The sequence below is a fragment of the Miscanthus floridulus genome, chromosome 1 (genome assembly GCF_019320115.1).
Source record: "Miscanthus floridulus cultivar M001 chromosome 1, ASM1932011v1, whole genome shotgun sequence".
Lineage (NCBI taxonomy): Eukaryota > Viridiplantae > Streptophyta > Magnoliopsida > Poales > Poaceae > Miscanthus > Miscanthus floridulus.
In genome coordinates, this window is record NC_089580.1 from 148,648,359 (window position 1) to 148,667,537 (window position 19,179).

The following is a 19,179-nucleotide window of genomic DNA, read 5'->3' on the forward strand; positions in this document are numbered from 1 at the left end:
CTAATGCATTTTAGATGCTTCAGTACAATATTAACATGTTTTTATACCTAGAGAAAAATAATGTTGATGTTTCGCTTTTTGGCTAATCTAGCGCTCAGACGTCCGGCGCACCACGCGCGTCTGGACGCCCGCTCAAGTGCTCAACACCCCGCGTCCGCTTTCGCCCCCATCCCACGCGCACGCCCCCAACGCGCCCCTGACCCAGTCCGCTAGCCCTTCGGCGAGCCGCACGCCCCTAGCTCGCCCAGCAGCCCGCCGTGTCCGCCTTCATACTGCCCCACGCGCGCGACGAGCATGCCCCAGCGCCCCCTGAACATAGCACCCCCGTCCGTCGATCCCCAGCGCCTTTGTCCGCTAGCCCTCGACAAGCCACGCGCCCACGTCCGTTGGCTCGCCCGCCTCCCCCCAACATAAAACGCTCGAAATAAAATACTTGCAACAACATGAAACAACCGCTGCAACATAAAGACTAAAGCAACTGAAATATTTAGAACATATTATTGCAATATTTGTGTGAAGCATATGAAACAACGCTCGAATAAAACACTTGAAACAACATGGAACAATTGCTGCAACATAAGACTGAAGCAACTGAAACATTTGGAATATATTATTGCAACATTTATGTGAAGCATAGAAAATTCAGATCAGAACGATTGCAACATATGTCTAGAAATAGGTGAAACATTTTGAACAAATGCTTATAATATGCCTTTGAAACACTTGTAACATATGCAACATCCCCTGATCTACTTTTGCAACATCTATATGATTCAACTACAACATACCTCTAAAATGTCTGAAACAATTGAAACATACAATTGCAACAGGGGGAAGAAAGAGCCTGGCGCGGGAGTGCCATGGCCGTCGGATCTGAGGGTGTTGGGAGCTCCTTGTGGGGGAGGACGTCGGTGTCAGGAGAGGGGCGCCGCCGGGTGGGAGAGGGAGGACACCAGGGTGGGGGAAAGAGCCGCCGGGGTGGGGGAGGAGGAAACCGGGGTCGTGAAGGAGCTATCAGTGTGGGAGAAAGGCACCGCCAGGGTAGAAGAGGAGGATGCCGCGGTGGGGAAGGGCACTGCCGCCGGCCAGGGAGGAAGCCGGTGGCGCACACGATGGAGAGGAGTGGGCCATTGCCGGTCATGAAGGGAGCGAGCAATGCACACGATGGAGAGGAGCAGACGCACATGATGGAGAGGAGCAATGTCGGCGGGGAGAAAGAGAAATACGTTAGTTCTTAACGATCGAGAGTAGTTTTAGATGGGCCACGAGGGGGGAGCGAGCCGCGCAGCTCCGTAGGCCCACAGGAGGCGCATCTGGACGGGACGGTTGCACAATATCCAATCACTATCGTTAGCAAAAACGATTTTTTCTCAGTTGATTTTGGAAATATTTACGGTGCATCCTCCCCTATTTGGCTTAGATAGATGATGGCGTGCTTGCAAAACGAAATTGCTGGCTGGAGATCCTAGCCGTCCGTATCAATCTAAACAGTCCAGGTTCACCAAATTTTAACTCTTTCTATAAACCCACAGCTGTCCGCACCGCTCTCCAAATCCCAAAACCCTAACCCATCCACCTCCTCTGCCGCCGCCACCATCACCGCGGACAACATGGGAGGAAGAGGAGGAGGCGGCGGCGGCCGCAAGGCCCGCAACTTCGCGACCTTCCGCCTCTTCCCGCGCGCCGGCGCCGCCGACCCCAACGACCGCGTCTTCGTCCGCGTCGACAACAACGACTACACCGTCCCCGGGTTCGCCGACGAGGACTCCTTCGACTCATCCCTGTCCGACCCCTCCGCCGGCGATGGCAACTTCCACTCCGCCTCCGGTCCCCTCCCGGAACACGTCCGCCGCGAGATCCTCGAGCTCGGCCTCCCCGACGATGGTTACAACTACCTCTCCCACCTCCGCGAGCTCCGTCCCGCCGCCGCCGCCGCCTCATCCTTCGTCCCCAGCTCCACCGCTCGCCCGGAGCCCCTCCCGCTCGATGTCAAGGTCACTCTTTTTCCGGCCAAAGCACCCGTCCTTTTAGCAACTGGAACCGGAACGCTTTAGTTTTTTTTCCCCCTTTTCTATGCGCAGGCTTATGATGCAAGTAGGGTACGGGTTGGTCCCAGCGACGGTGAACTGGACGAGGGGAAGACGATGTGTAAGGTGGCTGCCAAGACTGCACCAGTGAGGCGAATTGAGAAGGCTGTCGACCCAGATGTCGCCAGGTTGCTCGATGAGAGCGATGTGTCTCATGTTGGGTCTGAGGATGAGGGGCTGGAGGAAGATTTTGTCATCATAGCTAACCGGGCTGAGGGGGAGGAGTTGGAGGAAGAAGACATAGAAGAGATGGAAGAGTGGAATGGTGTTTTGAGTGATGTGGAAGAGGAGTTCGATTTTGAGGAGGATGAGCCAAAGCCAAGAGTGAGACGATTGTTGGATGAACAATTTGATCTGGTGAGCCTACTTAACTTAATTCTCCCTCTGTTTCTTTTTATATAAGGCATAATAGGATCTGGGGATGTCTTTTGAAACATCCTATGACCATCATTTACTCTTACAATACTTCATCAATTGCATCAAACAGTTTCTTTAAAAATATATGTGGAATCCAAACCTGTTTATGTAACTTCAATGTACTAAGTATGCATATAATTTGACTAATTATTGGTCAAAATCTACTAAGTTCCTTTTTTGAATCCTAATAAGTCTTGTGTTTTGACACGGAGGAGTAATTTTTAACATTTGGTCTTTTGTACATTTGGAAAAAAAAAATGGTGAGTTTGTGTTACATGTTATTATGTTGAACTTTCAACATGTCTGTTATAAATTGGGAAGATTATTTGGAATGCTGTGAGATTATATGCACATAATATTAAGTAATACAATTTCTTACGCAAAAAAAAAAGAAAGTTCTCATAGCTTAATATGTAGGCATAAACATCTCTGTTGTGTCAACTGTACCTCTGCTTTTATAGTTTTTTTGGGTGGGGGTGTAGTTTTTTTTTATATGGTAATATCAAGGCAAATTGTTATGTTAACTATAGATATAACTAAAGCTATTTCCCCTTGTATTATGTTGGAATCTACCCTGTGTTACTTGATCTTTGTTTATTTATATATAAGTATAAAACTAACTGTGGGCATTTAGGGAGAAGATTTTTCAGGGTTGAGTTAGGCACCTATCAGCAGTAATATAGAACCTCTGGACAGGAAAGACAACCAATTCTTAGTTAACATACATGATGCCTCATCAGCCATTAATGTTTATGACATTTATAATATAGCCCATTACTCCTTTGCTCAAAGTTTTGACTTAGATGTTGTAGATGCTGTGCTAAAAAATACTTCTTGTGAATAAACTTTCAGCTTGCATTGGAAGAATATGGAGACAGTGATGATGATGACAGGGTTGTTAAAGATGGGGAATATGAACTGCCAAGTGAGGCTATAGATGAACTAAAATTGTTCCAAAGTCAGAATGTATGTGTTGATGAAGAATATAGAACACCAGCAGATTTTGTTCATCAAAAACAGGACTCAAGCACAGCAGATGATGTGGATGAATCTGCTCGTGTGATAAAAAAATGTGCTGAATACGCTGAAAGATATTTGAATGAAAGTGCAGAAGAAGAGGTGGCTGTACTTGTTTCGGAAAGCAGTGAGGAATCTGAAATTTGGGACTGTGAGACCATTGTTTCCACATTCTCTAACCTTGATAATCATCCTGGGAAAATTGAAACTCCAGGAATTCCTAGAAAGCGGCTCCCTAGAGTTTTCCCTGGAGAAACAACTACGACAAATGACATCATCAAGCTTCATGGGAAAGAGAAACTGCCAGTAGAATACCTGCCACAGAGGAGAAGAAATGGTGAAAAGAAGAAAGTAAAGCCTGTAGAAGCTTCTGTCACTGATAAATTAAAAAAAGGTGCTGAGAACGAAACAAAAGAGGAGAAGAAGGCAAGAAAGGTAAAAAGGTTTCTAGATGGACCTTATGACTATATATTATGCTTGATTGACTAATGCAGAAGTGGAAAAATAAGTAAAGCACGTTTATATTGTTTAATCAATTGGTTCTTCATTGGGCCAGTGGGCCTAGCTTTCCAAGTTGTGCATGTGACCTAATTTTATTTTGTAAACACTTCTATAGAATAGAGATAAGCAACACGAAGTATTTAGTTCATGATGAACAATATGCATTAACTTGTGATAAATAGTGTCAACCTTTGGTCACAAGGAATTGTCTGTTGGAGATTTTGACATAGTATTTAACACAGAATTTTGGCTACGTTCCTCTATTGCATATTTTCGATCATGTTTTTTTTAATGTTATGGTATTTTGTTTTGTTAAGACAATACTCTATTAATATATTAGTTTGTGATACAAAGTTGATGTCATTCGATTTGTATTCAAAAAGTACTTATTTATGGTTAAAAGTTTGTATCACAAAAATGATAGTAATTATTGGTCAAAGGTTTGTCCTAACAAAACAAAATACGCCTTAGATTCACAGATAACGGGAGTAGTTACTTCCTGTGCCAATCCTACTCTGCACAACTGTTCTAATGTCAATATAGTAAAAAAATATCGCTAGCTGATGATTTCAAAGGTTTAAATTCACTCATACCAGAATGACGATTTGGTTATTTGTATTGCATTTTGATCTTCCAAATGGCTTATAGTTAATAAAGTTATCATGCAATGATTCAATGCCTCTCTTTGTCAAGTGTTTTGCAAAACTTTCTTAAGAAAAGGTGATTCGCAAAACCTTCTTAAAAAAAGGTGTTTCGCAAAACTTTCTTAAAAAAACGTGATTCACAAAACCTTCTTAAAAAAGGTGATTCGCAAAACCTGCACGGCAGTAGATATCATTTATCTTTATGGAACTGATGAAAATTATTTTCACCAGTCTGACATTTTTTACCTCTGGCCCTTTGCTACCTTTAGGCAGCAGTGAAAGAAGAAAAGAAAGAAGCCCGGAAAGCAAAGAAAGAGCTCAAAGGCCTGTATAAATCAGAAACACAGAAGGCTCAGAAAGTTGCTGCTGTTACTGGACCATCTTCCATACGATTAATGTAAGTCATCATTTTGATTGTAAATTTCATCCTGTCAGCTAAGTAGACTTATAGGCATTGAGTCGTTGCCCTAGAATCAACCAAACTCGCTTTGATCCTGATGGCCATGTTCTCTCTTTATAATGAATTCAACCGTCATCTTATGCCCTGTTTGATGTGGACTTATTTTGGGTCATACATAAACAATTAGCTTGGAGATACTGTGGAAAACACTTTGGGCTGCTTCAGATCATGACGTGAAATTAAATTTGTTCTACTTATACCCCTTTACGGATTCTTAAATGAATGAGTAATGACTATAACAGGTGATGGTTGATCTGTGGCACGTTTACTGATGGAAGTCTTGAAATCCGAAAGACCGCCTGGACAAATGCATCAAAGCTACGAAAGATTTATGATACCCGGTCATCTCTGTGCCATGCTCGTGGATTTTGTTGACAACATACCCAGTGCATAGTCCTTGCCTTTGAGTTATATAATCCTGTTGCATCATAGAGCTTTTGTGTCTTCTGAAACACGACGGTTGCTATGCTATCCAAAACAGAGGCATTGTACTATATATTAATTCAGTTAATTGGAGAAGATATGAAATTTATACGCACTTATCGAAAACACTTATCGAAAGCGTGTCAGATCCTTCGGAGACAGGTGATGTTGTATGTCCTGTATGTGGGGTTGTATTACTTGTGCTTGGTATGCGAGACGAATGATGAGATACCGATCAGGGAGCTCCATGCTCGCCTTATATAGCCAGCGGGCAAGGGTTACAAGCTATGCTCGAGCTCTTTTGATTTCGAGACGACCTCGAGCCCAGCTCGCGAGCCCTAAACAGTGAGCTCAAATAGCACACTAAGACTCGTCAGCCATCTCTTATCCCATGCATCTCTAATTTTTTTATTTTCATTATCAATACTTTTCTATTATGGTAATATTTCACTTGTACAATTGATACAATGTGATTTATGTGAAAGATACTATTTATATTGCTTTATTTCAATAAATTTGTAAAATTTCTCGATTGTTTATTGTTTATTATCTTGTGAAATCAGGGGTGAAGCTATATGGGAATTAGGGGTACAAATGCACACTCCTAAAAAATGAGAAAACAATAATTGTGACTAAAATTTCACCATATATGCATCTCTTCCTTCAAAAAAAAAGAGCACAAATATATGCACTCAAAAGGCAAACACACGCCCTCCTTTATTTAAATTGTTTTTATCTTCGCCGTTGTAAAATAATTATGGCTACTTGCAAACGAGACTCACAGAGCCTACTCAAGCCGAGCCCGAGCCCTACTACAAGCTCGGCCGGATCTCAGGCTTGGCTTGAGCTTTTGCCAAGCTCGAGCTTGAGGTGTTAGGCTCATTCAAGCTTGGCTCTTTTACAGTCCTAACAACAGATCATCCCGTGCAGTCCAAAGACTTGCATTTAAACTTGATCAACTCTTTCACAGTGTCACCAACCGATATGCTAAAACAACCAAGTTCTCATCGGATCATCCTGTGATATCTATAGGTGTGCACATCTTCATCTTCATCCTCACACAATGTCATAGGATAATCCACCAGATAATGCGATGATTATCATTTAGAGACGGAGAGAGTATCACTAGATCATCCTATGATCAATAGGAGCCAACTCCGCTGATACATGGTGTCACTGGATGGTCTTCATCAAGCACTTCGCTGCACTCTGAACTTCAAATTTTGAATCCATTTCAATTTAGAACTCCACCAATTCTACTTCTTTGACGCCCTAATTTCTCATCTTCTAGAGCTATATAGTCCAAGCTTTCACTAGTGTGCATCACTCCGAATACTTTTGGTTAAACCCTAGATCAAGCTACTCATCTTAGCCCCTCTGTTGAAGTACATACAAAGGAAAACAAAGGCCTATTCTACTTTTAATTGCATTGCAACACCAAGTGGCACTTGGAGTAATATAATTGTTAGCCTTTGTGAATATCTTATGCATCCGATATACTTAGAAAGTTAGAATCCGACAACAGGGGGCAAAATAACCATTGTGACTAGTCAAAACAATACCCAACAAACACATGTTAATGACAAGAATAATCATCAAAACCAAATGAGGAGCCTAACTGCCCTTCCTTTAGTTTGATTTGAGTATCTGTTTTTAAATATATATATATATATATATATATATATATATATATATATATATATATATGGCACATAAGACAGGTCATTTGGATAAAAATAAACTAATTAGCTTGTCCTAACTATCCAAAGGTAGTATGCTTAGCTTGAGTCTTGAGAACCATGTCTCCATCGGTAGTTCCAATGCTACTGGTACTAGGCAGCGGTAAAACCGATTGTCAGAGCATATTAGGACAACTCAACAAAAAAAAAGGTGCAAAAACTCAAAATTGATATGAAAATCCTCCATTTAAAGGCCAAGGATTTGATCCTGGAACTAGGAAAGGCAAAGCAAGCATCAATACGGCAACAAAACCTAACTCACAAATTACTCGTCCCTAGAAATCAAGAATCCTTATAGATAGCTGATGCTACTGCAGCAGACTGAACAATTCAGAGAAACAATATATTCCAGGCTAGAAAGATGAATTTGAAGGCTTTGCCACTCCAAAGAAAATGAGATCACGCTACCCTTTGACGTTTGCTCAAGATGTTCATTTATATTGGTCATGGGGAGCACACCTTTCTTTCTTCCAGTGCAGATTACATGGGGCTTGGCAGAGTCTGGCAAGTTATGCGCTCCTATATCCTGAACCACTAAGACCCCTCTGACATCTGAGCCTCCAAGCCAACACAAATTTCAGATATCCCTCAGCTCAAATATTTTGCCCCAAATAGCCTCTGTAATAAGGATTTAATCTGCTCCTTGCGCTTAGCAGCTGCAGAAGCAGATTCAACAACCAAAGATGCATTTTACAGTAAATTTCTCACTAAAAAGGACATGATATTTTGGGCCTTTATGTGATCACAATGACATTTTTGAGCTTCAAAGGCACCCGGCACAATCTAGCAACCTGTCAGCTCTGGCTATCTTCGAAGTGCACGGAATTTTTCTCGTTTGCGGAAACGCTCAAGCATGATCTCATCACTCGCAGCTTCTCTCCGTCCTGCACCAACACCATCTGTTTTTTTAGTATCTGTTGATTTGCCTCCTGAACTTCCACTAGGCCGAGAATCATTATCTTTGTACAACCCAGGATTCTCTGCATTATAAGGAAATAAATTTAGCACACTTAAATGAGAACAGAAAGGATCCAGATGATATGACATGCTTAGACACCCTTGAATGATAGAGCTCAGAAATAATATCACTATCACTGTGTATTGCAGTAATCTGCTGCAGCAGAACGGTGCACAGAACATAATCTATTTTTTATATTCTAATAACATTCACCATCCATATCCCTAACATTATGTCAATACTCCTGCTACTGGTCCATTGAGTATCTACTTTCATTGTAGGGTACGGAAATTTTCATTTTATTGTCTAGTTCCATCTAGTGGGTTCCAACTATAACAGCCAGATTAAATCTTTTTGTAAATAACCACAAGTACTACTCCCTCCGGTCAAAAGTATATGAAGTTTTTTTTTTACTTTTTTCATTCTTCATTCAAGGTGTGACTTTGACTATAACTTTGTATTAAGAAATAGTTATAATGCCTAATAAATATATGTGATTATGTCATTATGGAAGTGTTATTCAAAACAAATCTATCCATATCATAATTATATCTTTAAACTAAATACTTTGAGAGCTATTAGTTGTCAAAGTTTCAGAAGTTTGACCGGATTTTAGTCAAAGCTAGCAATAGGGCACAATAAGTCGCTCTATAATTTGCCACTAGCGACATAAATACAGGACACTTTCCAGCGCAGTCAGAGCAGAGGACAGCAAGAGAAACCAACAATATTCAAATTCTCCAGGAAGAATTATATCCATACTTTAGTGTACTGAGCATGTTTAACTGGATTGCAAAGCTGACATTTTTGTCATGGTCAGCCAGAGCAGAGGCAACACAGGACCACTCTGGGGCTAACAGATCGGACATGAGGGCTTAGGCAGCCTGGGCAGTAACAGACTCAAGTTGATAGTTACTGTACTTTCTTTAATCACATATCTTATTCGAATTGAACTAGTTTAGTTTCGTTGGTTCTATATAGCTTAGCATCTGTCATCATTAGAATTCAAACATCAACAAGAAATCTGTTGCCCCAACTCCATTTTCTCCAGACGCCCACTGTCCACAGGTTGCCACCACGGCACCTGGATGCCGGGATAATTAATCAAAACAGGGCACAACATTTGTTGCGTATATCAATCTATGCTGGATAAGTTTGGCACTATTTTCTCCTCCATTCTCCACAGACGCCCACTGACCATGTTGCTACCATGGCACCTTGATGCCAGAGACATGAACTTCAATCACAGAACAAAGCACAGTAGTCATGTATGACGAGAAAATCTAAAACTAATCTTTATGTTTTACTCAAAAGGTCCATTTTTTGTTTCCGGACAATCCCCTCAAACATATAATGATATAAATCTCACTTTACCCCCTAATGACATTTGCCCCCTTTTTTTTCCTCTTTGTACACTCTTGTGCATCAAGTTGTAATTTGTTGCGAAATATCCACACTATTTCTCATGAATATTTGCAAATATTTAATATCTTAGGTACACCCAACTTTTACAATAGGTATAATAATTTCATAAATATTATGATATTCACTGTACAATGGCATCTATCATCCCACAAAATTTCAATTTACAGCTTGTATACAAATAACTCGTAAAAACAAAATGTCAATACGGAGTGACGTGAAGTGGTTTTTGTAGTTTGGCACCCAAGACTAAAACAGAAGTTATCTGGAATGCAGAAAAAACTTCAGGAAAGTAAAATGAAGTTTTTACTTAAAAGAAAGAAAACAATCTTGAATGAGAATACTGGTCTAAAATAATTTGTGGTCAAATAAATCTCAAAAGGGATTATCAACAAAAATGTTTGTGCCATAAGCAGGGATGTTGGAGGGTGGTGTAGGTCATAGTCATGGGAAACTGGGAAATACTAGGACGTGGTTGCAAAGTTCTAGGGTCTAGATGACAAAAAACTTTCCTTGTATTAGAGAGAGCTCCCTGACAATTTTCCAAAAACTGCTGAGAAGGATACTTGGTCTTTTATTCAGGGTTCTGGAGAATCTGATACTAAAAGGCCTATCCATCTTTAGCAGGAATCCTGATTCCTGATGGGAGTATTATTTCATATTTTTCTACAACGAAAAAAACCGAACTAGCAGCAAGCTAGATAAATAGTAAATAAAAGCTGGAGTTATCAAATACTTGTCCTGCTAACACACTGGATTTAGTTCAGCGAATGTTGGAGTATGATATATGTAATATGTCTCTTCAAAATTTTATCTGGATGCAAAATCTTAAGCTGGCTCAGAAACAGTCAGCACGCTCGTTGTGCTCCCTTGATGCCTTCAAAAGAGCAAGTGAATTTCAAAATGATTCCTCCAAAAAACAGAGATAGAAAAATCTTTTATTTGCCGATATAGGGGCAGTTTGTGTTTGCTTTATTGTCATGTGCAGTCTTAAGCAGTTGTAGCTTGTAGGAAAGCAGTCGTGAAAATTTTAATTGGTAAATCAAGTTTGGTTTACATAAACTGACACTATGTTATGCAAGTACTATACAAATACGATATTGCTTCCCACACATTTGTTGTGTAATTGAAAATGCATTAGTGTTTCTATTTGCAACCTAGATTGAAAGAAAAGCAGCTAGCCAACTGTCAAGCCCTGAAAATTCTAAAGGCAGTTCTACCTAACAAGATTATCCTAATACATATCAATATCAGAAGAAACTGTAGAGTACCTATGTCAATTGCTATATCTGGTCCAGTTGTATACGTCTTGTCTCCTTTTTTTTTATTTCTGGCCTTACATTTTTATTTTTTATTTCCCACATCAAATCATATTAGGGTTCCCTCCAGTTTCTCATCAAAATAATCTTGAAAAGGGGCATGTAACAAACCTCTTCGCAGTTTCTCATCATATTCTTTACCACGGTGGAAATAATCAGCACTGTAACTTGAAGGAATGTTTGAATCTGATTTTGGTTTACTCGCAAGCCTTTTCTCTTGCAGCACCTTTTTAGCTGCCTCAGTTTCTTCGATATTTCTTAATTTGTACCTGTGGAAATACAAAAAATGATAACATGGAATTGCATGTAATTGTGCATCTACCTTTGAAAAGAAAGTCTATTACTAGAATAAAATTTAAACTACAACACAGATAAAATTATTAGAAAAACCGAGAAGCTCTGCCTAGGTTACATTGTTGGGTCCATGATGCTCATAGAACTGTGGTGATGCATGACATATCTTTGTAATGGAGTCCTAATTTGAACATATCATTGTTGTATAGTTTAGTCACAATAAATTAATGGTGAGTGAATACATACTGAGATCAAGTTCTGTGTCTACCAATCAATGTATGTCCACTTAATCATAAACTAGACCATTAGCTAGTTTCCTTCTTCACACAATATTCTCAAGAAATTGTTGGCTGCAATATGTAAGGATTTCCAGCCAAATTATCAAAGACAATGTTAAGTGTGGACCAGACTTTTGTCAAACAAAAACAAATAGTGCAATAGAGAAAAAAAATGTTGGGTAACGCACTCAATGGGCAGCTGAACTTCAGCAATGCCAGTGGTCCATTGTGTCGAGCTCTCCTCTGAGTTCTTCTTCTTCACCTGCAAGGAACAATACAACGGTACCATCATTGCAGTCCACAGAACAACGTGCAATTCTCAGGTTGAGGAACTCGGTTGAGCCACAAGCAAACCTTGAGGTGGTCTGGCACGGTGTAGAGCTCGTCCACATGGTCCATCTCTTCCTTGTGTCCCACATCAACCATCTTACCCCTCTTCTTCGCCAGCTCGGTCTCCACATACCTCAACCTTCAGGTTAAGCCAACACGTACTCGTGTCAATTCCTCAATCTATTAGATGAAACAACCTGCGTATACAAGTGCAGCACAGTACATGTTGGGGTCCTCGATGGTGACGGCGGTCTCCTGAGCGAAGGTGTCCTGGAGGACGAGGTCCTCCTTCTCAGCCTCGCCGGCGGCCGCTGCCCCGCTGCCCACTCGACCACGGGCGGAGGACCCGTTAGTGGATGCGGCGGCGGGGCCGGCGGGGATACCCAGCTTCCTCTCCCGGAGCTTCTGCATGTACTTGATCTCCTCGAGGGCGACGCTGCGGTGGGAGGAAGGGAGGCAGGCATCAGCGAGAAGGCCTATATTTGGGTTTGGGTGCCGTGATGGCTATCCCGTTGGAGACAGTCTAACAAAGCAAGAGAGAGGAGTGGATTGGAGGGATGGGTACCGGCGAGTGTCCTCGTCGTCGGAGCGGTCGTCAGTGTCCGGCTCGATGCCCCGCTTGCGGAAGTTTCTCGGCATGGTGGGGAGGTGTTGCCGTGTTGGGCTCGGGCGGGATTTGAGGTAGGGAGAAGGGTCGACCGGGTAGGGCGACGATCGCCGGGGGTGTGGCCGGCGGCTAGGTGTGCCGATGAGTAGAGCAGATTTGGGACTGGAGGGTTTGTGCCCCGTTCGCTTGGCTGATATGGCAGGCGTTGAATCCCAAAACGAGTTTTTCAGGTCCAGGTCTCCGGACCTCCGGTGGCCACTGGCCAGGCCCAGGTGAGCCCGACTCGGTTGCACAAACCACAAAGCATGAACGGGATTGAGTTACAGTAACTGCCATGTGGGCCGTCCGTCCTTTGCCCGTTTTAAGCTTGAGTTTCAAGCGCAGTTCATTTCGGTTTACCAAATCCCCAAATCCAATAGATAATCTCAAGTTTTAATAAAAAATCTACCTGCATTGAATCTATAATCAAGTGTTACAATTTAGGGTATATAGTTGAAGAGTCAGGTAGAGGTGACTGTTAGACAGCTTTTCGAGGTGAGTGGCTCCTAGGTACCAAATGAAACACACCCTTATGCTATATAATTAACGTTCTACATAGTCTTTTTATGAGAATTGGTCTAAAAATATATTATTTAAGTAATTGGTGCCCTAATTAATGAACATAGAAACCATCTAGGTTCATGGTTAGGAGTGCCCTAACATCTAATGTGGAACTAAACTCCCGATAATCTAACATTAATATACACATGTACCGCCATGGGCCAAATAACTGAGCCGATGTCAAAAAAGTTTGTTTTATCTTAAGTGGAATTATCTTGAGCTTACAATATTTTCACGAGAATCACGTGGGTTAAGAACATGAAGGAAAAATAAGTTTAAACTAATATTATGAATCTAAACAGGTTTGTTCATGATCTCGCAAACAGGACACTTTTAAGTGAGCTTTTTATTTAAGAAACTATTGTGTATCCGTGGATAAGCCCACTTGCATCTCTACTAAGTGCGTGAAGAGGAGAAACGATGGACTGAGTTTAAGTTCATGTTCTTATGCTGTGAGACAAACCTCACTTACGAAAATTGGCAAAAAATAATAATTTTCTAGGTACAAGCAATAGGGGCTTTTCTAATATTATCTTAATATATCAAAGGAAACTTTTGTGTGTTTTCATATCCCGACAAAAAATGGATATGTTCGAAAGTGGTTATTGTAGTAGCACTGTAGAAAACAAACAACAACAACCGCAACCATAGCATAACCAAGCATGCCCATTGTTTGTCTAACATGGCTCTCATCTACATTGTATCGACTTGCTTGGCTAACCTCCAACTCCAATAATTTTTGGAGCTAGATATGCCTAGCATCCTAAATCTATGGAGAAGAGTAGTGTTGTAGACGATTGAAGCCCTAGCTTACCACATGTTGTAAAAAGTCCCAATCCCATGTAAGTTCTAATGATCTTGATGTAATTTGTAACCACACCGATGACTGTCCAAAAATATTTACATACCCCTCGACCACATACATAAGGAAATTCCTATGCTACTAAAAAAATTAAATCCCTTATGACATGTGCTAGTGCTACAAGTCCAATGTACCTTGTGTGGGTTATCTTGGGCTGCCTCTTGGACTCTTGGTTAATCCCTGTGCCTTGAGGCATCGAAACCCAATTAGGCTTTTTCTCCATGCCTGGTACAAGAACCACTAATGTTGTCCTAGATTTAATCCCGCTGGTCAAATCTGTCTGGCGTGAAATGCGACTCAACTAGTTCTCGGACTATAGGATGATTATGAGGACTCACTCCCCATTGCATAGTTATCCAACCAAGTTGTCTACTGCAAACAACCAATTCTACTCACCTAGCTCAGGGGCGGGGTTGTTGGTGGTGTCACTATTGGTGCTATTTTACTGTGATACTTTCATACCAAATTAGTTGATTATTTCGTCTTTTCGTGAAAATGTTTATACCACTTAGCACTGACACTAACCCCATAATTGAACATCTTGTGTGTTTTCTAACCCATGTTGCTAAATAGTAGAGAAGTAGACTTGGGTACGATTGAGGCTCGAGTTACTCCCTACGTACCGACGGTTGTGATAGTTGTCATTAGTAGGGAAAACTTATACCCCTTTGCAGAGCTTTGAATTTGTTTATGTTCGTAATTTGTTACAGAATCAAAATAGTGTCTTTGGTGGTAGGTGGGGGGTTGTACCTGCATTCACTCCCATGCAAAGAATCTTATAGACATACTTGCACTCACGGACGGAGCTTGGCTAAGGCCAAAGTGGGCCATGGGCACCTTTGGCAGTGTAATTTGTTCACTAGTTAAAACAGTAAAATTAGTATTTGTCGGGTACCATAAATCGGGGTACCCCGAGCGTACACCAAAAGAGTCACTTAAATCTCATCAACAAACAAAGCCAGAAGGTAAGTCGTGGGTTCACCACCAGCCCCGTCCGAGCCCATCGGCTCTCCGCCTCACCCGAGGCCTCGCGCGGGAGGTCTCGACACCCTGACGAAACTTCCGCCTCGCCCGAGGCCTCCCACGAGAGGCCTCGGCAAGGAGCCCAATTTCCGTCTCGCCCGAGGCCCCGTGAGTACAGCCTCGGATGAGACAACTATTCTCCGAGGCTGGCTTGGTAATTACCCATCGCTCCCGCCTCGACCAGTCTTCCCGACAGCATGTCACGTCCTATTAATGCGTCAACCACTCCCGCAATTTCAGTCGGACGACGGCTCGACACCACGGAGTGGCCGACGGGACAAGGAGTCGCATCAACACCATACCGGCTAAGATAAGGCATGGCGGGGATTACCGGCCACTGTGTTCCGGTGCTACCCACGATCAGCGCCGGCGCTACGCTGTGTCCCGTAACACCCGCCCCGAAGACAACACGGCATGGGAGGTCTGGCCCGGGTCATCATCACCTCCGAACTAGCGTACCAGACCGACCGCTCCCTCCGAGCCTTGGCACCCTGCATCAAGGCCTCGGCCATCTCAAGATTCACGTCTGCCGAGACCCCCACCATGGTTCGGCCTCGGCACCAACCGAGCTTCGGCCTCGCGCACAGACAACCTACAGTGACCCGCACGATGACCGCCGCACCCGCTTCGAGGTAGCCCTGGAGCTCCCATGACGCACAGGATCGGATGTGACCAGCACGTCGCCCCAGCGCTTCAAGGACGGACCACTCCGATGACCATGCCGCCACAGGAACGGGCTACAGGGCTCGGACACGCCGCCTCCGTTCGCACGACACCGTATAGTTAGCACACGTACTACCCTGGTCCTCCCTTCAACTATAAAAGGAGAGGATTTGGGCCGATTCTAGGAGAGGAACACAGGCACACGCAAAAACAACACCATGTAACACACATACTCATCTGCTGTCTAAGAGCAACGTCTCAAGCAGCCCCCATCACTCCGTGCCGAGACCTGGGATTAGCTCCCTCTCTTACCCAGCTTGTAACCCCCTACTACAAGCACCTCGGTGCAAGGAATACAAGATCAATCTCTCAGACTGGATGTAGGGCACCGATCGCCTAAACCAGTATAAGCCTTGCGTCTCTTTGCATCACCATCTGGGATTGGGAACACGCAGTACAAATTTACTAGTTGGTTGAGGACCCCTCGGTCTAAAACACCGACAGTTGGCGCGCCAGGTAGGGGCCTCTGCGTGTCAGTTTCGTCATCCCAACAAGTTCCGGATGGCAGACCCCGTACGACCATTGCATCTCGCCACGGTGGTTTGGTTTGGGAGCCTAGAGTTCATGTCTCTAGGGCATGAGTATGACATGGTACTCCTCACACCCCGAGCCCCACCAACCAACGATGAAGTCACGCACCGGCAGCCCACGCGTAGGCGGCGCCCGGGCGGCCGCTCTCGCCGCGCTCGCCAGGCACGACGCGAGCAGGATCACCCCGACGCTACGCGAATCTAGGGCGACACGCCGCTCCCCGTCGATATCCTATGACCAGCTGTTGGCGCAAGGTCCCTGGTTGGGGACCTGTCTAGCCTGAGCTTGGACAAGGGAAAAACGCCGGTGGCACGCGGCGACGCCCAGTCATCAAGCTCCGCTCCACCACTCCCTAAGAAGCCAACTCCGGCGGAGCAGAGCCCGGCGACGGCACCATCCCCATACCCCTTTGGGTTGAGAAATGCCACCGCCTCTTATGCTTACGCTTACACTACCACTCACGAGGATCCCTTAGGACGCCGCCAGCGCTTCGCTCTCGACCTAGACACCCGCGCCGACTCCTTGGAGGAGGACGAGGCATGGCCCGGAGTGGATTTCTCCGGACTCCATGACCCTGAAGCCATGCGTCGCTTCTTGGCCGCAAGCAACTACTGCTTCGGCTACTCCGACTCCAACGACGAGGGCACCTACGACCCCACTCGCGAGTGTTTCCACGTAGGGCTCGGGATGCCGAGGGCGGACGAGGAAGACGAGGGGGCGGGTGGTCGTTCCCCACCTCACCCGGGTATAGGCGCCGCCACAACTCCACGCGTTGTCCTACCAGCAGCATGGAATGAGAACCTCGCCCTTGCACGACCTCAACGCCCAGACCCAGAACAACTCCGTGAGCTCCAGGCCAAGGTCGAACAAGACCGACTCCTTCTACAGCAGCTTCGAGACTCTCTCGAATAGGAGCAGCGAGGTCGTGGCGACGGCGGAGGAGCCCGACGGAGGGCCCGCGATGTGCATCACCGCATCCACAATGACAAAGGGAGCGAGCAACCCTAGTCTTCAATCGCGCTAGCCAGAACGTCACGGCTACAGTAATGCTGGTCCGCATGATGCCCGAGCCTTCTACCATGAAGGGGCGGTGGGTCCGCGGCGAGCTCCGAGATCTCCTAGAGACTGCCGCGGTGCAACAGGCCGAGAGTTCTGCCTCCCGACGACACGGGGGCGTCTCGAACCTACCCGCGGCACCACCTCGGTAGGATAGGGAAGCCTCGGTTCATCCTGAGCCCGCTCGAGCACCGATAGCCCATAGGGTCCCCTTACTGCTTGACCGCCTTGGCAATCGACGCGAGGCGCAGGGAGACCATGAGGTAGTCAGCAGGCGACGACGCCACGACAACGAGGGGCCCGCTCGGGGCTACCACCCACACCGAGGTGGCCGTTATGACAGCGAGGAGGACCGCAGTCCTTCTCCTGAACCACCAAGCCCTCAGGTCTTCAGCAGAGCCATCCGCGCTGCTCATTTCCCAGCCCGGTTTCGGCAACCAGCCAATCTCGCGAAGTATAGCGGCGAGACCAACCCCGAACTCTGGCTTGTCGATTACCACCTGGCCTGCCAGCTAGGTGGCATGGACGATGACCTGCTCATCATCCGCAACCTCCCCTTGCTCTTGTCAGACTCGACGTGAGCCTGGCTCGAGCACCTTCCTCCCTCACAAATCCATGACTGGCGTGACTTGGTTAGGATCTTCATCGGGAACTTCCAGGGCACATACGTGCGCCCTAGGAACTCCTGGGATCTTAAGAGTTGTCGCCAGAAACTAGACGAGTCTCTCCGAGACTTCATCTAGTGCTTCTCCAAATAGTGCACCGAGTTGCCCAGCGTCGGCGACTCGGAGATCGTCCAAGCTTTCCTCTCCGGCACCACCTGCCGAGACTTGGTCCGAGAGTTAGGTCGAAATGTGCCGCGCTCAGTTGCCGCGCTCCTCGACATCACCACCAACTTCGCCTCAGGTGAAGAGGCTGTTGGAGCCATCTTCCCCGACAGCGACGCCAAGGGGAAGCGGAGGGACGAGGCCCCCGAGGCCTCAGCCTCCCACCTCCCCAAGAGTAAGAAAAAGGGCCGCCTGGGGAAGCAGGAGGTCCTTGAGGCCGATCTAGTCACGGCCGCAGAACGCAAGAATCCCCGAGGCCTCAAGGGCCCTATGCCCTTCGACAACATGCTTAGGAAACCTTGCCCATACCATTAGGGCTCGGTAAAGCACGCCCTTGAGGATTGCTCCATGCTCCGGTGTTACTACGCCAAGCTCGGGCCCCCCGACGACGACACCAAGCCAAAAGGGGTCGACGACCGGGACGATGACAAGGACGAGGGGTTCCCCGAGATTCACAACACCTTCATGATCTTTGGCGGACCCTCGGCGTGCCTCACAGTGCGCCAGCGGAAGAGGGAGCGCCGAGAGGTCTTCTCGGTCAAGGTGGCCACTCCCCGATACCTCGACTAGTCTCGGGAAGCGATCACCTTTGATCGAGATGACCACCCCGACCATGTCCCGAATCCTGAGCAGTACCCGCTTGTTGTCGACCCAATCGTCGGCAACACCCGGCTCACCAAGGTATTGATGGACGGAGGTAGCAGCCTCAACATCCTCTACGCCAGCACCCTAGAGCTTTTAGAGATCGACCATTCACGGCTCCAGGGCAATGCCGCGCCCTTCCATGGCATCGTGCCAGGGAAACGCACGCGACCCCTCAGGCGTATCGACCTTCCCGTCTGCTTCGGCACCCCGTCCAACTACCGCAAGGAGGTACTTACCTTCGAGGTGGTCGGATTCAGGGGTATAACGTCCCGCCTCTCCGAGGCCGGGCCCGCTTACATCTGACAGCTTCTCTAGGATATAGACTGCCCTCACAGACCAACACAGGTCTTTTCTGCACACTTTGTCCTCACTCGTGCGCACCCGGGAAGAACTTCCCGGTCGGTCACCCATCGCTC

General features: G+C 45.7%; 2 protein-coding genes across 3 annotated transcripts; one reads left to right on the top strand and one right to left on the bottom strand.

Annotated features, from left to right (window-relative positions):
* The first annotated feature begins 1,538 nt into the window (after positions 1-1,538).
* Positions 1,539-5,664, top strand: LOC136497522 (uncharacterized). Of its 2 annotated transcripts, XM_066493359.1 has the most exons (5): positions 1,539-1,994; positions 2,082-2,444; positions 3,357-3,956; positions 4,936-5,063; positions 5,369-5,664. In XM_066493359.1, exons 1-5 carry the CDS (start codon positions 1,611-1,613, stop codon positions 5,370-5,372), a joined length of 1,479 nt encoding a protein of 492 aa, XP_066349456.1. In that variant the 5' UTR covers positions 1,539-1,610; the 3' UTR covers positions 5,373-5,664. The 2 variants fall into 2 exon arrangements, with proteins under 2 accessions (XP_066349456.1, XP_066349464.1); XM_066493367.1 differs by lacking the exon at positions 5,369-5,664 and having other exon boundaries at positions 4,936-5,067.
* A 2,033-nt stretch (positions 5,665-7,697) lies between these two features.
* LOC136497538 (protein COP1 SUPPRESSOR 2-like) lies at positions 7,698-12,676 on the bottom strand. The gene is made up of 6 exons (XM_066493377.1): positions 12,455-12,676; positions 12,113-12,325; positions 11,914-12,028; positions 11,748-11,821; positions 11,099-11,256; positions 7,698-8,268 (listed from the first exon to the last, which is right to left on the bottom strand). Exons 1-6 carry the CDS (start codon positions 12,526-12,528, stop codon positions 8,093-8,095), a joined length of 810 nt encoding a protein of 269 aa, XP_066349474.1. The 5' UTR covers positions 12,529-12,676; the 3' UTR covers positions 7,698-8,092.
* Positions 12,677-19,179: the final 6,503 nt, after the last annotated feature.